The following is a 20,493-nucleotide window of genomic DNA, read 5'->3' as shown; positions in this document are numbered from 1 at the left end:
AGGTTGCATTCATTTTTACATTGTTGTTAGCGTGGACATTTATTCTTTATAGATAAGATTCATTGTGACAGTGCAGGGCCACATTCATTGAGTGTATTGCTAAAATTGCAATGTTAAAATGGTCTATGACTTAGGCTTTGGGTAATAATTCTAGGATCCCTATAAGACATTTAATTCAAATTTAATTTAATATCAGAATGCTCAAAGTTCTCGCTTTTCATTTTCGGTCTCCAGTGCAGATGCATCAGCTTCGGTGAAGTCTGGAAATCTGTGACAATCCAGGGTTAGAGAGCTAACAAAAAACTGTTTTATATTCTACATAAGGGCAGCATTTGATAATCTATTGAAGCCTGTTAATTCCTTTAGATCTTGTTTCTTCAACATTCTATGCACATTGTAGCATTTTAATTAGATTAGGGCTGTAAGTAATTATTATTTCCATTGTCAATTAATCTGTCGTCAAGTTTTTGATGAATTGTTTGGACTATATGTAGGGATAAAACACCTATTATAATATACCAGAGCTCCAAGTTGCATCTTCATCAATTTGTTTGTTTTCTGTCAGTTCATTTTCTGTCTACTTTATGTGATTACTAAATATAATGTTCTGTCTTTTTTTCTTTCTGCAGAGAACACAAACAGCAAATGAACTATGAATGCTGAACAAAATGATCTCCTCCCTCCAGCGCCAGACAATGAGAGGTCGTAGGCTGAAGGGGGCGCTGTCCAACCCCCTCTTTGTGCTGCTTTTGGCCCTCCAGATCCTGGTGGTGGCAGGACTGGTTCGTGCTCAGACCTGTCCTTCCGTCTGCTCATGCAGCAATCAGTTCAGCAAAGTCATATGCACCCGCCGCAGTCTACGGGACGTACCAGATGGCATTTCCACAAACACTCGCTACCTGAACCTTCAGGACAACCTCATCCAGGTCATCAAGGTGGACAGTTTCAAACATCTGCGCCATCTGGAGATCCTGCAGCTGAGCAAAAACCACATCCGCAACATTGAAATTGGCGCCTTCAATGGACTGGCCAGTCTCAACACCTTGGAGCTCTTTGATAATCGGCTTACGACAATCCCCAATGGAGCATTTGAGTACTTGTCCAAGCTAAAGGAATTGTGGCTACGGAACAACCCAATCGAAAGTATACCATCTTATGCCTTCAACCGGGTCCCTTCGCTCCGAAGGCTGGATCTAGGTGAGCTCAAACGTCTCTCCTACATTTCTGACGGAGCCTTCAAGGACTTGAGCAACCTGCGCTACCTGAACCTGGGAATGTGCAACCTCAAGGAGATACCCAACATCTTACCCTTGGTCAGGCTTGAGGAGCTAGAAATGTCAGGAAACCAGCTCTCCGTCGTCAAGCCCAGCTCATTTTTAGGATTAGTGAACCTCCAGAAGCTGTGGATGATGCACGCCCAGGTCCAAACTATCGAGAGGAATTCCTTTGATGACCTTCAGTCACTGGTGGAGCTCAACCTGGCTCACAACAACCTTACCTTTCTACCACATGACCTCTTCACGCCATTGCATCGCCTGGAGCGGGTCCACCTCCACCACAACCCTTGGAACTGCAACTGTGATATCCTGTGGCTCAGCTGGTGGCTGAAGGAGACTGTACCTGCCAATACTAGCTGCTGCGCCCGGTGCCATTCTCCTGCAGTCTTTAAAGGTCGCTACATTGGGGAATTGGACCACAGCTACTTCCAGTGTGATGTTCCCGTCATTGTTGAGCCACCCAGTGACTTGAATGTGACAGAGGGCATGGGTGCGGAGCTTAAATGTCGTACGAGCTCGCTGACATCCATCAGCTGGCTTACGCCGAACGGCTCGTTGGTGACACACGGGGCATATAAGGTGCGTCTGTCTGTACTAAATGATGGGACATTGAACTTTACTAGCGTCACAATGCAGGACACTGGGACTTACACCTGTATGGTTAGCAACACAGCCGGCAACATTTCTGCTTCTGCTGTGCTTAATGTCACTTCTGTGGAAAACAGTGGGGTGACCTATTTTACCACAGTCACCGTCGAGACCATTGAGACCCCGGGGGATGATAGCCAAACGCCGCTTCCCCCATTTGGCTGGGTGTCAACCTCGACGACAAGAGGTACTCCCGTTTCAACAAGGACCACAGAGCGGACTTACACAATTCCAGTTCTTGATCTGGATGGAGAGGGAGCCCTCAATGGCCTGGATGAGGTGATGAAAACCACCAAGATTATCATCGGTTGCTTCGTGGCCATCACGCTCATGGCTGCTGTCCTGCTGGTCATTTTCTACAAGATGAGGAAGCAGCACAACCAGCAGGATCCCGATGGCCCCGCTTCCTCCATGGAGGTCATAACAGTTGAAGAAGAGCTTGCAGGTGTCGCTGCCATGGAGAGGCACCTATCGCTGCCCCCTCTCGAGCACTACAACCACTACAACACCTACAAGAGCTCCTACCACCACGGTCCCATGCTCAGTACCATACACAGCTCAGCCACACAGGAACCTTTACTGATTCAAGCCTGCTCAAAAGACAATGTACAAGAGACCCAAATCTGATCTTGAATTTGACTAAGCATCCAGTATCAGCAGTTTCATACTTGGAGTACAATGGACCAAAACCTGAAGATAAAAAGGAGGCAAAATTACATTGACTTGACAAAGTTGATGGCGTAAATCAGCATTTGGCAAAGGGACGACATATGATACTTTAACAAGTGTCTTTACAAAAACAAAGATTATTTATTAAAAGTATGTCTAGTGGCTAAATGAAGAAAAACATTTTGTGATAGCTTTTTAGCTCATTTTATTTCTCTCTCTCTCTCTCTCTGTGTAATACTGCACAAGGGAAGGAATGGTTTACAAAACCTGAATGTGGAATCGATCAAATGCAGCTCATGTGAAACCACTGTAGAAATTGGTCTTGAACATAAATGAATGCAATGCCATCGATTTAATACTTTGATTTTAACTGATAATAAGTTTTGTTAAAGGGCATTGCTTTAGTATTTATCAGCATTTATGAGCATGTATTTGTTCAGCACACCACCTCCAATTTCGGCGGAGGTTTACGAGAGACAAAACCCAGAATGGGGTTATGTTCATTGCCATCGTATTCTAGCTGTCACTCAATGCAAAATGGGATCTTTTAATGACACAGCTCTGGATGATATCACAGTGAAGCCAGCATGCCTGAGGAGCAGAGCAGCCAAATTAGTAACTGTGCATTTCCCCCGTGGCTCCTAAACAACAGCCATACATCCTTCACTTTAATTAAGATTAGGTTCCTGCTCCCACTCCTCCTACCTACCTTTCCTTTACACTTCAACCTTTACTACTTCGCTCTCCTTCTACTCCTCCTCTCCTCTGTCTGAGTGCTTCGTCTTCTCCGTCTAGCCTCTCTCCTTTCCTCCGTGTCGTATCGCTTCTTTGATTGTCTCTCTGTCACTTAGCTCAGGCACGTTCCTCACCCCCCTCGCCATGTCTCATTTGTCTCGCTTTATCCGCCGGCGTGTGCCGCACGACGGCAGAATATTGCTCGGGAAAATGAGGGGGAGCATAAGGCTGCAGTCTGTAGCCTCCCTGTTAACCCAGTAATGATCTACGTCCACTCAGTGTCGCGTTACCTTGCCATCACCCCCGGGGTCACACAAGCTCAGGCGCTGATGGTCCATCTGTTATACAGATAAAGAGGCAAATGAGGCTGCTTTGTAATGTAGTGTGACCCTGTCAGACTAACACAGACTGGGGCTAACATAGTCAGTGAGGCAGATAGGGAACCTGCAACAAAATAAGAGGAGATGGGTTATAGCTCATTAATCTGTATCAGCAGTTCATTTGCAGACGAACAGAGGAAAGCTGATAACAGAACAGCGGGAGACTTTTCCACTCCCCCTGTGCCCAACATCTAACCCGGGTTAGGGGCCTTTGATATCGAAAGCAACCGTTGCTCAGTTTAATTTTTGTCTGAGAAAAACGCGCCCACTTTGATGTTGCATCATTTATAGACCATCAGAACATTGTCTCTCCGGTAGTCTGTTTACGCTTTGCTCTTTTCATGTAGTCTTTCAAAGAGGAAGGCTCAAGGAAGAGGGAGGCAGGGATGAAAAGTGAAGAACAGTGGGGGTGGGGGGGGTGAAGTGTGTGTGTGTGTGTGTGTGTGTGTGTGGGGGGGGGGGGGGGGGGGGGGCAGACCCACAACAGCCATGAGGGGTCTTCAAACAGATATATTACAGATATGAAGGGAGAGGAGTGGGGGGAAAAAAAAGATAAGGAATAAGGAGGCAAAACTAGCCATCAGACTGTCGCCATGGAAACAGTGACCTTGTGCAGAAAGTAAGAAGAGGTAGATGCCATTCGCTTTGGTCTCCGCGCAACGAGCATATTTTAATTTCCCACTGGTCGATTTCACAAATGTGACAGATTTATCGACATAACTGGCATAACGGAGTGTGTATTTACAAATGGTCTTGATGAGATTTGACCCGCGCGCGTGACGTCACCTTTTTGCAGAGCAACGCGCCGTTTCAGTTAATCAAATGAAATATCGCCGCATGATGTGAAAAATGTAACATGGCTGTCCGGCAGCTCCTCTCCCCTTATCGACTTTCACCTCAGTACAGACAGCTACCATAGCTTGAAGTGTGAGCATAATGAAAAAAACGTCACTCACACAAAATCATGCTGCTTCTCCTAAATCGATCTTTTACTCGATACAATAACAGAATGGCGAACAAAGACGGTGGAGGTAAAATATACATTTAAAGACAGGTCCTGTCTGAGGAGGTGGAGACAGTGGAGCAGGAACAAGTGAAACAGAAACCCATTCATCGTCAGCCTTTCACTGAGCGTGATGACTGATGAGAACAGTGCACTCGATGGTCACGTCATGGTGTGAACCATTCTTTCCCTTTCCACTGTTTTCTTTTTTCAATGCTCAAATCCTTTTCAATGCTTTTGGTGGCTTAATGATTCAATGTTGACGCTGGCTACAGTGAAAAAAAAAAAAAAAAGGTTGAGATGTTTTATATATATATTTGGGGATGAGGGTTGTGAGCTATTCATAATGAATGGAATATATCTCTGTATTGGTATTTGCTGGAGCCGGATGGCTTTACGTGGAGAGATATTTGAATGCCAGAATGAAATTACGCCTGACCCGCAGAATGTTGGACTTGAAATACCAGCAGAGTGAGCTTGATTTTTTTGTGCAAAACCCCCGAGCCAAGGTGATCCAATTATTGTGTGTTATTCTGCCAACTGTCTGTGTATAGGGAGGGTTACTGTATGTGGGAATATTCTCTCTCATTTTCGGAGAGAATAATCATCAAATGGTTAAATTTCTACGAAAAAAAAAATATTTTCAAAAACATAATGCAAAAAAAAAAAAGATCTTCAGATCATAATTTTACATGTGCTTCAATTGTTAAAAAAAGAAAAAAAAAGCTAAACAAAAACAAGAAAAAAAAAACAAGAGACTGTGCTTGTAATGAGTCCAACTAATTTCTCTGAGGATGATGTTCAATTATTGATACCTGAGATTGTAGTTCATAATGTACATGAATACAAATAAAAGTTGCAATTCTTTTTTTTCCAATAGATTTCATAGAATGTATTATTCAGAGGGAAGTTGTCATCATTTTGCCACCTTTGTCCCATTTGCACATGAAAACGTGTATACAAATATTCAAACAAAGACGGATTACTAAGCAGCTCCCAGAATGCTGAACTGAGAAGAATGTGCTGTGAAGAAATGTAGCTACTGAGCTTATTTTATGGAGGTCAGAGGAGGGAAGTGGATCTCTCTGAGAGAAGAGGGAACTGATCTCTCCATATAATACATGGGAGGTCAGGTTATTTTATCTACTTTGAATCATTCCATCTGTCTGACAGAATCATTTGATTCATGCATGCAAATTTGAGAATTTCATAACCGACAGCTGAAGAGATAACGGATTTTTGTGGGTCACCGCCAAGTTAGTATCAAACTGGATCCTTGGACAAAAAGCCAATGGGATTTTTTCATTGGATATTTGGATTATTGAAAAAAAAAACACAAGTTTATGATATTTACAGTTTTTTTATTAAACGTATCAAATGAACACCATACTTTGAGTGCGTGCATGCAATGGGCAGTAGTAAAGAGCTAATGCTATAGGCTCACATGAGCGTGAGTATACACAATGAGGCGGTAAAGAAGGACTATGATTCCATTTTGTAGTCTCATTTAGCCACTTGTTAGCAAACGCCTTTTTTCAGACACGTAAGAACTTCAACATTTAGGAGAGAGGCATTTACTGATGTATTTTATGTCATAAAACAAAACATTAAAGTCTCTTAAGCTTGTGTTAACCACAGACCTTATTTCAGGCATCTAACCAAAAACACATTTTTAAAAAACCATGGACTTCAAGACAAGGGAATCGGTAGTGGATAAATATTCCAACACACTTCCAGGTTTTAGGACTTAATACGATGAATAAAGAACCTCACAGAAACTTGTCAGGAACAGAAAAAAACAAACTACACTCACCAGGCATTTCAAAATGCATTATCATTCAATCAGTTAAACTGAATATCTGCAATAAACAATCACGATTTGTGTAAAAAAGAAGAAGAATACACTTCACTTCAGTGAAGAGACTGCTTTTCATTATGGCATCTCCACTATCCAAATAGCACAAAATGGCTCACAGTCACAATTGCCTCTGGGATTGCTCCATTTCATTCGTAGAGTCCTTGATGGCTGGCCGGCAAAAACATGAGGCAATTGGTGCAGGCTTCATTCAGACACCTAATGGTATGTATGGTCAGCCTCGAACAACGGGATCATTAATTCATTCGCTAACTGATTACTATTTATTCAGGAGATGAGACACTCTCGGTGAGAAATGATGCCGCAGCCAATTCCAAAACTGAGCCGTTATCTCGTTTGCTTCCAGACAGTATTAGTATGTATACTGTATGTGAGAGATGGAAGTATATTCACAAGCAGTGAATCAGATGATTATTTATTGTCTGTGGCTTTAGAATGGGATGTTATTTTACACACTCCTTCATTTTGCAGAACTTCCATTTTATTCCATTCCATTTTCAGAGTGTTGCACTCGGATGCAGCTCTGTGTCCAGAGAGGGCAAAGTCCCAGTACTTGTGAGGATAATCTGACAAGGACAGAAGAAAGGGGAAAGGAATAAAGAGCCCAGGCTGCTCCTCTGTGGCTTTGAGGCTGTGTGTGGTGTGAAGCACTGGTCATCTGAAATTCAGGAACTAGGCTGCATTCACTGAGGGGAAAAAAAAACACACAAAATCTACAAAACAAACAGTATGGCCATTTGCTTTAAGGATATTCAGAGTTTTGTGTTATTAAAAACACTGCTGTTTATGAGTAGACAGTCAAGTGTCAGAAGTTGGAGGTACCTGTGGCACATAAACACACAACAACACAACAAGCGTCAGCGAGGCACAGAGCAGCCCTGCAGTGGACCCTTTTTAACCAGATGAAGAAAACACGAGCATTCAGACCAAAACACTAGCATGAAGCAAAACAACCCCAGAGGGTTGCTATGGGCACCAGGTTATAAAAAAAAAAACATCATCTGAAATACGACACAGCAAGTCCACTCAAGGTTCACCACAGGTTTATACAAAGCCTGAAACAATAAATGAACCATCAGCAACATTATCAGCAGAACGGACTTGTCTTCTACAGAGTCAGTGTGAAAGCGTCATTAATATCCCTCAGGAGGAAGGAGGCAGCGGCTTTAACTTTTAAGAGAACAATTATAATTTCTTTAGAAAAAAATCAATAATGTTTATTAAGTAAGTTTACTTATTAAAAGGAATATGTCGTACTGTAAGACCACAGATAGACTGGAAAGATTATTAAATACCAACTAGTAAATCCAGATTGAAGGATTATCAAACTTTAAAATATCACAAAGTGGTTTATACTCCTTAGAGGCAGATTGTACAGCTCTAGAAAGTGATTCACAGAAAGGTGTTCTGTCTGCTTCACTGGAAATATGTAACCTGTTTATGAGTTTATTCCCTGGGTATGATCATATTAAGGAAATATTAAACACAACATCGTGATTGCAACCTCTTCGGATCGCCAAAAGCGGTCTGCTTTAAGCGCATCGCCCCACTCTCTCTCTCTCTCTCTCTCAACCCTACACACTGTGGACTGAGCTGTCCTTGAAAACAGAACAGCTATGCTACTCCTTTAACACTTTCTACCACTACGTAGGAGCGGTGGCTGAAGCTACGCAGCGTCTTTGTGTTTCTTGGTCACTCCAGAAGTGAGACGTTTGTTCTGTTGGCCGAAGGCGCGACTGGTGGAGGTGGACGGCTCAAACAAAAACCGGTCTGTCATGCAGGAGATCGCAGTACGTGCCCCGTTTGAAACAAGAAGTCAACGTTGGTTTATTTGTCATGTAACTTCCGTACTTAAGTAACATCACTTCCATGCTAATTTTAACCCAAACCACAATCTTTTTCCCAAACCTAACTAAGTAGTTTTGTTGCCAAACCTAAATAAGTTGTTTCCTGTGAGGACGGAAGTTTATTTTGAAAAGAATGTATGCAGGTAACAAGCATACATCGACACGTGTTGTTGAACTTTCGTATGAAAACACAAGTCGGTGGTGCTCAATAACCGAGATAAGGTATCCTGGTTTCTTTCGGAGAACTCCAGCAAGCATATTCGGGTTTCTAGAAACGGGATACGAAGTTTACATGTGCAAACACAAACGGAATACTCCAGGAACTCGATCACGAACGGATTATTAATGTAACATAGTGTACATTACCAGGCTGTGGAGCCCCTTATAGCAGAAAACACGATGAACATTATTTTTAAAGTCCCATGAATAAAGAAAGGGATGATTCATTATTCTGTAGCTAGTCACACTATGTAAATACCATATTTACTGCTGCTAAAGCTCTGTATTTACTCATGCGTGGCACCTGGCACCGTGACTTGTGACGCGTGGCACCGTGACTTGTGACGCGTGGCACCGTGACTTGTGACGCGTGGCACCGTGACGCGAGCTTCCGCCGATGGCATGCGACCTACGAGCACGCACTAAATGCGTTTATGGTCAACGCGCTTTCCGTTGCATTATTCTTCGAAAACCCCAGAGGGCGTGCAAACTAAATGCATTGTGAAGAAGCAAGAAGACAGAAACCTACACGATGCAGAGGAGGAATTGATCTGTAAACTCATATCTTACATTTCTGGACTACTTTGATGCCTTTATAGAAGCAAGGTCAAGAAAGAAGTCGAGTATGGAATGCATTATGAAGAAACGAAGGTTGAATATCCTGCAAACAGTTTGATTTGGCTGGCAAAATATTTACTCAAATGTAGAATTTTAAGACCTCCAGTTTCGAAAGACTTTTAAAACAAATCGGCGTTCTTTGTAAAAGAATGAACTATTTGTGATAATCCCGTTTGAAAAGCTGTGCCAAACCAGAACAGGGTGCAGAGAGTGTCTAGTTACAAAAAAATCAGGGTCACTTTCTGGCACTCGCACCGGCTTCCCTGCGGCAAGTATAAACATTAAAATATATTTCTAATGTGTTTTAAACACAAATGATGCCCAAACCAGATATACGCTGATTTTCAGATTTTTTTTTTCGGGCAAATGTCCCCTTCAAGAAAAGCTCAGTTCAGTGGTTCTAGTTCAGGTTAAATGGACCACCAGCAAGCTGTGAAAACAGATGGTAATCCACTTGAGTGCTGTTGTCTATAATCCAGAATCTTAACACCTGTTACACAGAACACATGTGGACAGAAATGGACCGAGAGAGAGAGAGAGAGAGAGAGAGAGAGAGAGAGAGAGAGACTGAAAGGTTTTGGGTAGAAAAATCCTTTATGGACTGTGCTGGTGGCTCAGTAGCCTCAGGCCCAAACCATGTAAGAGCATCATCTTGGTTGTTATCAGGCTTGGGAAGCTTGATGCTTGTTGCATCCTTTCTCTCTTTTCACCATAAAATATCCAATAAAACAGAAACGTCAACAAATATAGTTTGAAATAAATATGATGGAAACTGGGGGCAGTAAGATTTTTAAAGCATGCTTTACAATGCTCCGCTTTTAAGACCGTTCTCTGCATGCGCATCCTGTTTTATGTTTTAATACAAGACACATGACCTTCCACTGAGATAACTATACGAGATACCAAAGAAAATAGGATAAGAAACTGCAAAATCTAGTTTTGTGTTCAGTAACTGAAGTAGCCACATTTCTATCAGCAAGAGTGAGTCAATGTGAAACAGATGTAGGCCAAGGCCTAAAATTGTGTTTCCAGGCTCTGATAGTTGCCTCGCAATATAGTTTGGCATCTCTCGCAGTTTCGGCAGCTTTGTGCCCAAAGTAGCTACAGACATTTGTCTGCACAGACTGGAGAAGAGAGGGAGCCAAGTGTATTATGATTTTATGGAGAAGAGAAAAGGAAAAACGTTCCTCAATGCTCAATCACTGTATGTCTGCGTGTGTAAGGTACCAGATGCTTTTTTTATTATTTGGTTTGATTAATATGCTAGTTGATGTATAATTCATTACAATATCCGACAGAAGCAAAGAGCTGGAAAACAGATTTAAAAAGGTAACATCATTCCGACTGTAAAGGCTCATGTCGCTGCACAGATACCGAGTTGTACAGTTTTTATGCCACGTTTAGGAGTTTTGTTCAGTCACAGCTGAATGGGAGCTGAATTCCGATACCGCAGAGTGAAAACAACTCAAAGACCTCGACATTGGAACATATGCGGCCTATACTGGCAGATAGGACGGGGGATATATGGCAGTTGTTCCTATGAAACTGCAATTAGGAGGCACAAGAAAATGGCTGCATGTTGCCTTGACAGCAGCCAATCCCACTTCCACCTACAAGACATCCGGCGCCGCGACAAATGATCCGATTGTTGATTCGAGCAAACTGGCAGCAGCAGCGGAGGCATGTGGTTGCTGCCTGAAAGTGATACGCGCTCAACGTGCCTCTGCGACTCATGTGGGCTGAAAATCTAAACTGCGTGTTGCAGCTCCAGAAATCTGCTCTCCTTTTAAAAGAGAGAGCTTAAAAATGGTCTGCCGATGTCAGCCAATGTTGCCCTTTGGGCTGCAAGAATACATCTGCTTTCCTTAATCTGTAGTAGTCTGTGTGATTGTTACAACAAAAACCACTGGCGGGCTTAATCTGACAGGCTGAGTGTCATCTGATGAAAAAAAAATAATGCTTTTATTTATTTAGGACTTTTCAAGGGATAAGCATGAAGTGAATTTCCAAAGGAAGGGAGAGGGAAAAAGATAAGAATATTTCCAGACTTGTATTCCAATATTTCATATTGTGCTGCACTTACTTTCTCCGTATCTAAGCTGCTCCTCAGCTATATTTACATGCAAACCAACAAAACAAGCAATGCATAATGTTAAATGGCCTATGGAGCACTGTACGGTAATTATTTTCCCCCGGCTTGTATCGAAATCAAAATTGCTTTATTTGGGAGTGCAAGGAAGCGGAGGGAACGCCGCCCGGCTAATTGGCGCTGACAAATTGGAAGCGAGTCACACAAGACAAGATTGACACGTTCGGTGGAGGACAAACCATAACACGACCTCACATGTCGCGCAGACAAGTCAGAGAGAGTCAAGTAGCAGATTACGCATTTTAAAACACATCAAGAGGCCTCCTGTGCGTTTAAGACTGAGGTAAGCCTCGCCGTGCTGGTGTTGCAGCTCTGGCATAGTTTCAAGCAGTGCTGACATAGTCATAAAACTGTGCAGTGTGCATCTGGGTTGACAACGAGGAAAAGCTGCAGAGGAGGAGAGCACAAAGAGCAAACACAGTTGTGTAGGTGTAGTGCTGATTAACTGTTACCTTTATCAGCCAAAAACCATGAAAGTCTAAATATCCTCTGGTTCCAGCTTCTTAGATGTGTTATTCTCTGTTTTACATCAGTGTAAACTTAATATTTGAGTAATTTTGGAGATTAATCGACTCATTGACAGATAAACAATAGTTGTTATTTGCAGCCTTGGGCATCTTTTTGGGCCAAATGCTCGGGACTGCATGCTTGTGATTTTAAGAGTTAGCAGGGAGAGTGTGGCCGCCGCTGCAGTGGCGGCTGCTGTGAGCTCAAATGCACCAGGAAGTGTCTTATGCTAAACATGTGTTTACCTGCGTTGGCAGACACGGTTGGCAGTGAAAGCAATATTCTCTGCCCTTTTCCGCGCTTTGATGGGCTGGCAGCCGACAACCTGACTGTTCAGCCGTGGAAATGACAGTCTGCGGCTCCGCTCTGGCACCCCGAATGTAAGAGCTCTAATACAGCAGCAGCGACCACCAGGTCCCCGATTGTGTATGTCGTTATGACGGCAAAGCCAAAATGAATTATCGATCAGCCATCCTGCCGTTACATACTGGATGAACGGCAAACTATTGGTTCAGTAAACTGTTCAGCAATAGGTCACATGACGGGGTTATCAACAGAGTAATAGAAAACCGTGACAAACAGTCCTCCCTGACCAAAGACATGCTCTGCAGTTTTGCAGTTTTAATATTATTATTGAACAATATTTGTATTGCCAAAATGTGAATCAGTCATGGATGGCATGAGAGCATGAACGATCCACAGGAAACAACAACAAAAACAACATATAAACCAAAAAAAGTATTAAAGTGGCAATAGACATTATGAGGTAAATGCTGATTGCACAAAGTAATGGCGGTGGAATAACGACACCCTCTGCGTTTCCCTATAAACCTCATTTTCACTGTGAAATTCAGTGTACCGAGGAGAACATGAAGGCTCGATTTACGGCACAAAGGAAGCTCTTTATCCATTTTTCTGCCAACGTACCAATGTAAGTTATTTTCCTTTTCCTTTCCCCTGGTAACAGAAATGGTGGATGGTGGAGTCCCCTGTGCACTGTTGGCAACACTTTTCCAATGAAATTAGCTAGCTCTAGCTTCAAAAGTCACTAGAAGTCGCCAGATGAAGCCAAACGCTCATTTGCATATTGATGACATCATCGCACATTCCTTAGTGCGTAGTTTTTTTTTTTTTTATAATTCAATATATTTTAACATGTTTTTAATTTTCCCTGATGGTCTGAATAAGTTGCTAAATGTGTCGCTAGTAACGGGCTCGGAAAGCGATCCGGTTGTCTTTGTGACGGCGGCGATAACAGTAATAACACTTGGAAGCACTAAGAGGGGGTAAAGTTGAAAAGTGGCCTTGTGCCTGCCACTTAAAAGATTAAATTAAAAATGCAGAATGACAATTTAAAAGAAGAAAAAAGTTAAAATTCTCTTAATCTTATCTGTTCAAAGGTGAAGGCTGAAATTGAATGTGTTTAGACGTTCAAGAGCTGTTTGGCCCCGATGGCAAAGGCCCAATCACCCATACTGTTCATGCACACATGAAAAAAGCACAATCAACTATACTGTATATGTATTCATGGGCAAAGGCACCATCACCTAGACTGTATATGGACTTGTGCCATGAAGGCCCTGCTTAAGAATCTCATATGCAGTCTGTCCTTTCAAAGGAATTCAAACATTTGAGAAATGGCCCAGCCTTGACGAGATTTCTGTAAAATCCCAAAAAAACAATAAAAACTTGATAGGCGGCTAGTGTTCAGCCGTAGGATAGCTGTAATATGACGCTGCAGAATCTATACTGATGTGCTATGCAGGTGGGATTTCACAAGTTAGGACAAGATGCCACAAAGCCACATTGGATGTCACACAATGCAAAGAACCTTATCTTTGCAATCTTCCTATGGGCTGTTAAAAGAAACAAATGGCTGCATCAGCTTTTTAGCAGGTTGATCTTGCGTCACATATCAAACTTCGTTGAGTGATGTTCAACTTCAACACAAGCGTACTGGGTACTGCATTAAAGGGTCGAGAGACAATTTGTGATTTAGGGGCATTCTGATAGCAGCGTATGTTATTTCCATAATCAATACCGAGTGCTGTAATCCTGCACAGTAATCCAATTTCAATGATCAATATCTAGAGCAACAGAGTAATACATTACTAACACACATGCAAATGTAATCACACTACAGTTCCCAGTAAAAGAAAGTTCCTGATTACAGTTACTGCACTGGTGGAAATGTCCAAGAATGCACCAGACATCTGAATTTCTCCATGATGCAACTTATATCCGATAGCCGATATTCACCAAACAGTTTAATATTGTTTTTATGTAAATACTGATATTCTAATGCAGCCATGAGCTGTTGCCTAGCAACAGTTGCTGTAAGTGGAAGAAGACCGATGTGCGGTGGGAGGACAGACGTCGGGCAGAGTCTTTTATAAAGCAGTGGAGGAATACATAGAATATCAAATAAAGTGTGCAGTTGTTATCAAATGACAAAGGAAATGAACATTGGAAAGGAATACATGGAAAATAAAGGAATATAGTACAATGGACTTACATTGGACAGTCTCACTCACTTTCATTGTAGGGTAAATAAAACAAGATCTTCTTGTATTTCCTTCTAACTGACGTAATTAATAGTTTGTGTTTGAGTGAGTTGTCAATGACAAAAATAATCCAATTATAAATTAGATCAAATAACTAGAAATGTATTAGGTTTTCAGAAAGCAGTAATCACACGAACTGTATGGCGTACAAACACAGCCTCGGTACAAACACTCCGCTCGTATTTAACTGGGTTATCGACCCTGATGTGTCGTTCTCCGAGAGCTCCGTGCTTTTAAAATGTTTTGACAGGGTCTATGTGAATGATGCGGCTCTTATCAGTGAGCCAATGCATCATGGATTTGTTGGAATATGTCTTTAAACTGAATGATTTGAATACTAACTTTACACACACCACCTCAGCCCACGTACATCCTTGGAAAACATGCGGGTTTTTTTCAGTTTTGCCGGCGTTAAATAAAATGGAGCATGCCACTCAGGATATACTGTACACTGCTACTGTAAATCCATATGTACTGATACCAAAATAATCCCTTAAGAGAGAGAGAGAGAGAGAGAGAGAGAGAGAGAGAGAGAGAGAGAGAGAGAGAGAGAGAGAGAGAGGAGAATGGGATCAGGAGAGGAGAATGGGATCAGAACTCACCGTTCACCTCCAGAACTTGGAGTAAGCACTTTTCTTGTTATAAAAGTCTGGAGTGGCGCCAAGCTCTAACCAAAGACCTCATCACCTCTTGAAAGGATTACATGCCTTGACATTTTGACATTTGTATACATACAAATTACATCTCCCTTTCTTTCTTCCGGGTGTTTTTTTTTTTTTTTTCTTTTCGCCAAGTGCACATGCGGAGCACAGCTTCAGTGTGATCACCTTGAGAAAATCTGTGCTGCAATGCATCCATGGTCCTGGAAAGAAAATATCATCTGTTCCTACACCGACGTGTGGAGGTGACAGATTTGGCAGATTTGGTGTGTTTCTTTTAATTGCCATTGGAAGGTAAAAGGTGTTCATTCACAATTGTTTGTGGAATTCTAATAATAAAATTTGGTGAGAGTGTAGGTGGGTACATAGGCAGGCAGCTATCCCCAGTACATGGCCATCTATTGCACAATTCTACCCAATTTCCTCTCATTTTTTACATTTTCAATACCGAATTTTCACAACTCCTCTCACACATGTGGTCTGACTTGTCACATAACATATGTGAATGAGACCAGAAAAATCCAATTTGTTTTATGTTTTAATGATTTGTTGTTGGCCTATTAGAAAGATTTTTGTAACATGTGCAATTGCAACAACTATACATGTATTATTAATTCAGGCTGGGCGATATGACCCAAATCCTTTATCCCGATAATGATCTATATCACAATATCGTTTTCTATATGAAATGACCACATGGTGAAGCCTATTTCCGCATACTTCTGCGTCAATTAACCACTTGACAAATGAAAAGTGATGACTATTTTCTCATTTTAATAAGAAGCGTAGTGCCAAATGATCATAACACTTTTAAATGTAACTATAGAGAAAATAAATATGAAGCTGCTGTATATTGTTGGATATCAAGAACACGCTATAGAAAAAGCAAGGATCATCTTGATTACTCTAGCATGTAGTGCAGCATAGGGGATGCTCAATCACATTCGGAAACTGCTAGTATGATTGCCCCCCCCCCCTGCACATTTTTGGGGAAAACCAATTTTCATCACCTGTGGAACGTGCACGGGGGAGAAATGTGGCCTGTGAGAAGCCAGTGTGGGCACCATACTGGCTTCTGCAGTGAGAACTGACTTCATATGTATTTCCTCAATGGTTGGAAAAGGTTGCTGCTCTTGATAGCGCTCTTATCTGTGGCAGTCAAAGTAGACAGTGGAGTTATCTCCAGAGGCTATTATTCTGAAGCGCTTTGTCTGTTTTCCTCATTTTCCCAAAGACACAGAGGAGATCCTGGGGTTGAGAGAGGCATCGCCGGTGAGATAATTATCGTTCACCAGTTGTTGACTGTTTGTCGTCGCGTGGTGAACACATTAGGGGGCACGCAGTTAGTGTAACTAAAACAACCTGACATGCTGCTTTTACTGCTGATGTGCTAAGCAATGAGATGATTAACCGGAGAGACAATAATTATTATGTTTTGCATTTTGCATTCTCAATTGTTGGCAGCCAGACCGGTTAAGTGGCTGGTAATCATGCATTTCTTTCATATTGTGTTGCTGTTTGGTCAGTGTTGTGTAATAATATCTTCCTAAATAATGATGTTGTCAGTCATGACAATTCTTGCAGTTCTCTTCTTCTTTTTTTTTTACTCCAGGCTCACATATTTTTACAATGAGGTTTCGATAAATAATCTTTAGAAATGTGGATATACTGACTAAGTGGTTAAAGGCAAATAATAGAACAGCTACAACAGTCTGGTAAGTTAAACAAATTACACCACAAAGAAAACAGGAAAAGATACTTATGCTATATTACTATATCCAAAATCTAAGACGATATCCAGTCTCATATCACGATATCGATATAATATCGATCTATTGTCCAGCCCTAGTTGCCACTGATGGCAACCAAAAGCCAAGAATTGGTTGCAAAATTTCTCAAAATGGTTGACAATGGCCACCTGGCAACGCTTGCTTACTGGCGAGCCCTGCTGTATGTGACAGCACTTTGTCTCCCAGCGTGGCTGTATTCTCCCTTTTTTTTATCTCATGTACATGAAAGTCACAGGCTTGAAGTGAAAGATTTCTCCATAGAATTAATTAAATGTCATGTTGCAGTTTCCAAAGAGCTCATATGCAAATGAACCAGCCAGTTTGAACCGGTTAACGAGCACTTCACTTGGCTTGACTCGCTGCTGAATATGCAGCCTGCTCTGTAACAGGTGCAACATCTGTGACGACGCCACAAGTACACTTGAAACACTTGTGCAGACACTGCTTGAGCTGATCATCAGTATGCTAACATGCAGACTTTTAAGAGGCAAACTATAACAAAAGATAAAAGCTTCTCCAATGAAGAGCTTCGTAATGGAGACAATAGTTTCTCCTTTCCAAAGGTTGTGGAATATTATATTTAATACTTCAGCCTTAAATTTTTATGAAGGACAAACATGATTGCAAAGTCTCGATCTCCTATTATAAGACATCAATAGCAATTTGCCACTATTTACAGTACATTATAGCAAAGTGCTAATGTCGGAGCTGAAAGTCATGAGTTCTTTCTTGAGTTTCAGTCGCCGTGATTCTGGTCTGATCGCTTGCAAAAGTTATAAATCTGTCGTCATATCGTCCTCGTAACCTTACCGTACCATGCAACTGCAACTTTGTTGCATGTCATACACCTCTATCTGTTTATGTACTGCTGCCTCGGTGTCCAATAAACGGAATTAATGGGCCAAAAATATACTTTAAAAAAAACGTGTTTGTCAGTGCTTTACTCTGGTTTTATATAATATTATTTTCTTGACTATTTTGTCTCTATGTCTCATGTTCTTTCTTTTATTATTTTTGATGTATTTGGTACGGACAGTGCAATAAAACATTCCTGTAAATGAGAAGCTTCTGTGTTTGTGCTACACAAATAAAGTGACCTTGCCTTGTGCCGTTGTTGTACTTTGAGTGGGATGGTGCCGTAAAGGTCATCAGAGGCAGCACAACAAACATAATAAAAGGTTAATGGATGCCTTACCGAATATGTGACCTGCTCTCCTGTTTGGTAATTGTAGTCGTCATTTCTCCATATTCAAATGTTTGGAGGGCATTCAAAAGAGTAACAATAAAATAAACTATCTTTTCACTCTGCTGCAGATACACCGGCATTCAAATGTAAAGTCTTAACAATTTTATGATGCAATGGTCAGAAAAGAAAGATTTTCACAGCTTTATCTCAATCATTTAGCAGCCTGACTTACACTCAAAGTACATATGATTGATCAAGGGAGAGAACTGGGCCGTGTGGTCCCACAGCATGGGCGTATAACTCATCTTAAGCAAGAATTTTATCCGCGCTCAATACTACTCCCTCGCAAAGTTTCTAAGAATCCTCCAGTTGCACAGCTGAAGTTTACCAACGATACGGGTGAGATTAGGTGTAAGTGAAAAATGAGCCACCGGTAGGAAGAGGAAGGCTGAGATGCGTCATGGTGGCAGAAAACCCTGGAATTGAACTTGACCAAAGTGTACAGATTTCAACACAACACCTGTCAACAACTTCTGCAACACCCCCCCCCCATTCCTTCCTCCACGAGTTTAGCCGTCCCTTCCAAAAGCAGGGAGATCCTGCAGTGGATATGTGTTCCTCCTACAGACGCTGAGGTCCACCCTCCTCAGGGATATTATGGCGGTGTGATTCTACACAGCCAATATAATACAATCAATCACCACCTCCTTCATAACTGCCTGCTTCTCCCACTGCCTCTGCCAAATCCGAGAGCAAACCGCAGTGCATCATATTGTGAAGGGAAAACTGTGACTTCCCTCCACTGAAAGTATACAATACCTCTGAGCATGCGGGGGAGATCTTCACTGATCCCTTCAACTTTTTCTGGAAATTTCCAACAAGAAAAAAGTGCATTTCTATCGTCAATTATTATTGTTTTTGTATGATAAGTACAGTACAGCTACCGCCAAACTACAAAGAATGCACATGGTTTTGCACCTTTGCTCTGTTCTTCATTCCCCGAGCAGAAAGGCAGGCTGTGGATGTTGATATTTACGTAGGAGGACGAAAACATTGAGTGTGGATGAGAAAACTTTTTTGGAATGATTAACAAGCCGTTTGCTCGGAAAAACAGTCAGAAATGGGTAGAATTTCGAAGCAGATTGTTCATTAAAGATGCAAAAGTGAGCAGTATGCTGACTGTATGTTTAGTAGGCACCTTGGACAGAGGATGAAAAGTAATTCATTAGCAATTCGAGGTGAGCGATGTCCTCTCGAGAGGCTACACTTAGACTGAAGGTGAAAACCTAACTGAAGACGTCACACAGACACACAGACACACAGACACACACACACACACACACACACACACGTTGCTCTAAACTGAAACTCCGTGTAATGTTCAGACCTCCAAGGTAAAACCGAGAGTAGTTATCTCAATGAAAGAGAGAACTGGAGTATCTGCAATCCTTTTTATGCGATTCAGCATAATAGAGGAGTTAGCAGCAGAGTGGGCATAAGACCATGCACTGAAGAGAGTGACCCCTCCCGCCTTTGAAAGAAGTCTGAAAAAGTTTTTTTTTTGTCCTGTATCTTTTTAAAGCTCTACTTTGATGTCGCCCACAAGGTTGTGCATGAGCTGAGAATAAGGGGAAAGAGAATCACGGTACGATTTCACAATTGGCTAACCACCCCGTCTAGACTGCAAGTTTATCGGCTGTGTCACTCGTATACGTCTTACCCAACAGACGTGTTGGTAAAGTGAAAATGATGCGTCAAATCTAATGTGAAAAAATACAATATGTGTTTGTGGCTACTATTAGAGATGCTTATTATAATCAGTGAGGTTTCATTTAAGAACAGGTAAGCTGGTCCTCCAGCAACAAAAAGAGAACTACAATCCCCCACTTTGAATGTCTCCTAGTGAAGATGCCTGGTTGTCTCTCGTCAAATTTCAAGTTTGTTTGCTGTATTTTACAGTTCTCTCTTCGTCAACACAAGGAACTAAAAAGTCTTAAACCAACTATGTTTATTCCGTCTCTCAGTACTTTCAGACTTCTCTGCGCTCCGTCTAGAGCACAGCCCCGAGCCCATTCTTTTAAGATGTAAATAACAGCTGGACACTTTAGCTTTAAGCAAATGCTACTCATATAGGAGTAAATATTGCATTTGTTGTGGACCATTAGCCTCGGATTAACACACATTTGGTGCACTACCGAGTATTTAGAGCAACAGGAAGGCACATGTAGCATTGACTCAAAGTAAACCTACAGTTCATCGGATTGAAGAAAAGCGTCATCCAGTGCAACGATGTGGCTAATTTATCTGTTTTGTTTTTGTAAATGAAGGTCTATGGCACAGGCTATAGTGTGTTTTATGATTTGTTT

At 41.7% G+C, this 20,493-nt stretch overlaps 1 protein-coding gene across 1 annotated transcript; it reads left to right on the top strand.

Annotated features, from left to right (window-relative positions):
* Window positions 1-656: 656 nt before the first annotated feature.
* lrrc4cb (leucine rich repeat containing 4C-b) lies at window positions 657-2,552 on the top strand (the record flags this gene model as incomplete). Its single annotated transcript, XM_079159166.1, has 1 exon — window positions 657-2,552. One exon carries the CDS (start codon window positions 657-659, stop codon window positions 2,550-2,552), a length of 1,896 nt encoding a protein of 631 aa, XP_079015292.1.
* Window positions 2,553-20,493: the final 17,941 nt, after the last annotated feature.

The sequence above is a fragment of the Pholis gunnellus genome (genome assembly GCF_910591455.1).
Source record: "Pholis gunnellus genome assembly, chromosome: 1".
Classification (NCBI taxonomy): Eukaryota; Metazoa; Chordata; class Actinopteri; order Perciformes; family Pholidae; genus Pholis; species Pholis gunnellus.
The sequence above is the reverse complement of the archived record's forward strand: the minus strand, read 5'-3'. Positions and strand labels throughout refer to the sequence as shown.